Raw genomic sequence first — 1,943 nt, forward strand, 5'->3', positions numbered from 1 at the left:
CTGGAAAGTGGCCGTTTGAACTACATTTATTTTTAAACAAGTGGGAGAGAGATTGGGTGCTGTGAATGTGTGCGCAAAACCAGTCCATGTCGCCATCTCCCTGTCGGGACCGAACACAGCAAGTAGAGACGTCGGCGTCCAGCAGCACAGGCAACCACACTAGATGGACGCTGGGGACGGAGGATGTAAACTGGAGTTTTAAGGCAGCTGGTCCTGATGCTGCACAGGCGGAGCTCGGGGCCCCTCTCGAAGTGGGACAGTCAGCACTTGGAAACAGGAAACCGAGGGGGAGAGGGGGACCACCCGCGTCATTTGACAAAAACAGCGTGCCACAATGTTTCCCTTTCTCACACACACGCGCGCGCGCACATCGCCGCACGCTCAGAAAAACAAAGCACCCATCCCGCCCACCTCGGCCTGCTCCTTCACGAAGATCTCGAAATACTGATAGATGATGGTGACGGCAAGCAGGATCCCGGTGCCCGACCCGATGGCCCCCAGGAAGTCGGCCAACACCGACAGGGCGCCGATGCACAGGCCGCCGAACGCGGCCGCCGTGGGGATGTACCTGCGAGACAGAGGCCTGGTCAGGGGTGGAGGGAGAGGAAGGGGGCACGAGGTGGAACGAGAGCCAGCGCCGCCGGCGGGCTTCGAGGGACGCGAACTGGGCTGGCCGGGGAGCAGGCTGCAGCTGACAGGCTGCGCGATGCGGACATGCTCAGGAGACCGGGTGAGGATCTCGACCCCCTGGCTTCAAGAAACCAGTAAGCACACAAAGCCACACGTGATCCTAGGGCAGAAGATCAGATTCCTTGACCGCGGTTTAGGTATTAAAATGTCTGGGGATTTTTGTTTGTTTGTTTGAGCTACGGTTGCCCAGCCTGGAGTGAGCACAGTGGCACGATCATGACTCACTGCAGTCTCGACTCCTGAGGTCAGGAGATCCTTCCACCTCAGCCTCTCGAGGACCTGGGACTACAGGTGCATGCCAGCACACCCAGATAATTTTTTTTTTTTGAGTTGGCAGTCTCACTTCATGGCTCAGGCTGGAATGCAGTGGCATGCTCACAGCCACTCCAGCCTCGACCTACTGGGCTCTGGTGATCCTTCCGCCTCAACCTTCCAAGTAGCTGGAACCACAGGCACACGCTACCACACTCAGCTAATATTTTTTTTAGTTGTAGAGACCAGGTCTCATCATGTTGCCCAGGCTGGTCTCAAGCCCGTGGGCTCAAGCAATCCCCTCGCCTCAGCCTCCCAAAATGCTGAGATTACAGGCTTGAGCCACCGTGCCCGGCCCCAGCTAATTTTTAAAAAAATTTTGCGGCGACGAGGTCTGGCTATGTGCCCAGGCTGTTTGATATTTTTAAATGAGTAGTAACCTTTAGTTCCCTCTTACAGAATAAAGAGTAGTTTCAAAATGCTTTCTAAGTATCAATACATGTGTGTGACAAGATTGTGATGATCCTTTCAACGGTAATTCAACCTTGGCTGCACATTAGAATCACCTGGAAAACTGCTAAAAATGGGATTTTGTTGAAGACTTCAGGAAAAAGAAAAGATGAGGGGAAATGGCAATGGAAAAGTGGCAGAATGATGACAGCTGAAGCTGGAGGTTCATGATACTCCTGGCTGCAGTCTATGTTTCAAGTAGATACAAAGCTGAAACAAAATACTCATGCCATTTCCACAAGTGATGCTGGGACAGCCGGATATCCCCCTGCCAAAGACGAAGCCTGGACCCTGTCACGCAAAGCACACAAAGTCACTCTGAACCACAGACCTACATGCAAGAGCCAAGGCTCTAGGAGGAAAGATGAGCAAAGCTTTGTGACCCTGGGCTTGGCGAGGCCTTCTTAAGTAAAACACAAAAATACCATGAGGCAGCCGGGCTGTAATCCTGCGCCTTTGGGAGGATGAGGTGAGTGGATTGCCTGAGCCCG

The 1,943-nt window shown here is 53.4% G+C and overlaps 1 protein-coding gene across 4 annotated transcripts in view; it reads right to left on the bottom strand.

Moving 5' to 3' along the window:
* Positions 1-1,943, bottom strand: part of SEC61A2 (Sec61 translocon alpha 2 subunit) — a 35,820-nt gene that overhangs the window by 3,094 nt on the left and 30,783 nt on the right. The window contains exon 12 of one of the 4 annotated variants that reach the window (XM_008064762.1): positions 11-568. The exons of 1 other annotated variant lie outside the window; for it this stretch is intronic. In XM_008064762.1, the coding sequence (XP_008062953.1) occupies positions 382-568 (187 nt within the window). In that variant the 3' untranslated portion in view covers positions 11-381. Of the gene's footprint in view, positions 1-10; positions 569-1,943 lie in introns of those variants that run through there. 2 more of the 4 variants (XM_021715895.1, XM_008064763.2) reach the window with 2 other exon arrangements.

This window comes from Carlito syrichta, unplaced genomic scaffold (assembly GCF_000164805.1).
Source record: "Carlito syrichta isolate Samal-C Ts95f unplaced genomic scaffold, Tarsius_syrichta-2.0.1 Scaffold308004, whole genome shotgun sequence".
NCBI classification, from domain to species: Eukaryota; Metazoa; Chordata; class Mammalia; order Primates; family Tarsiidae; genus Carlito; species Carlito syrichta.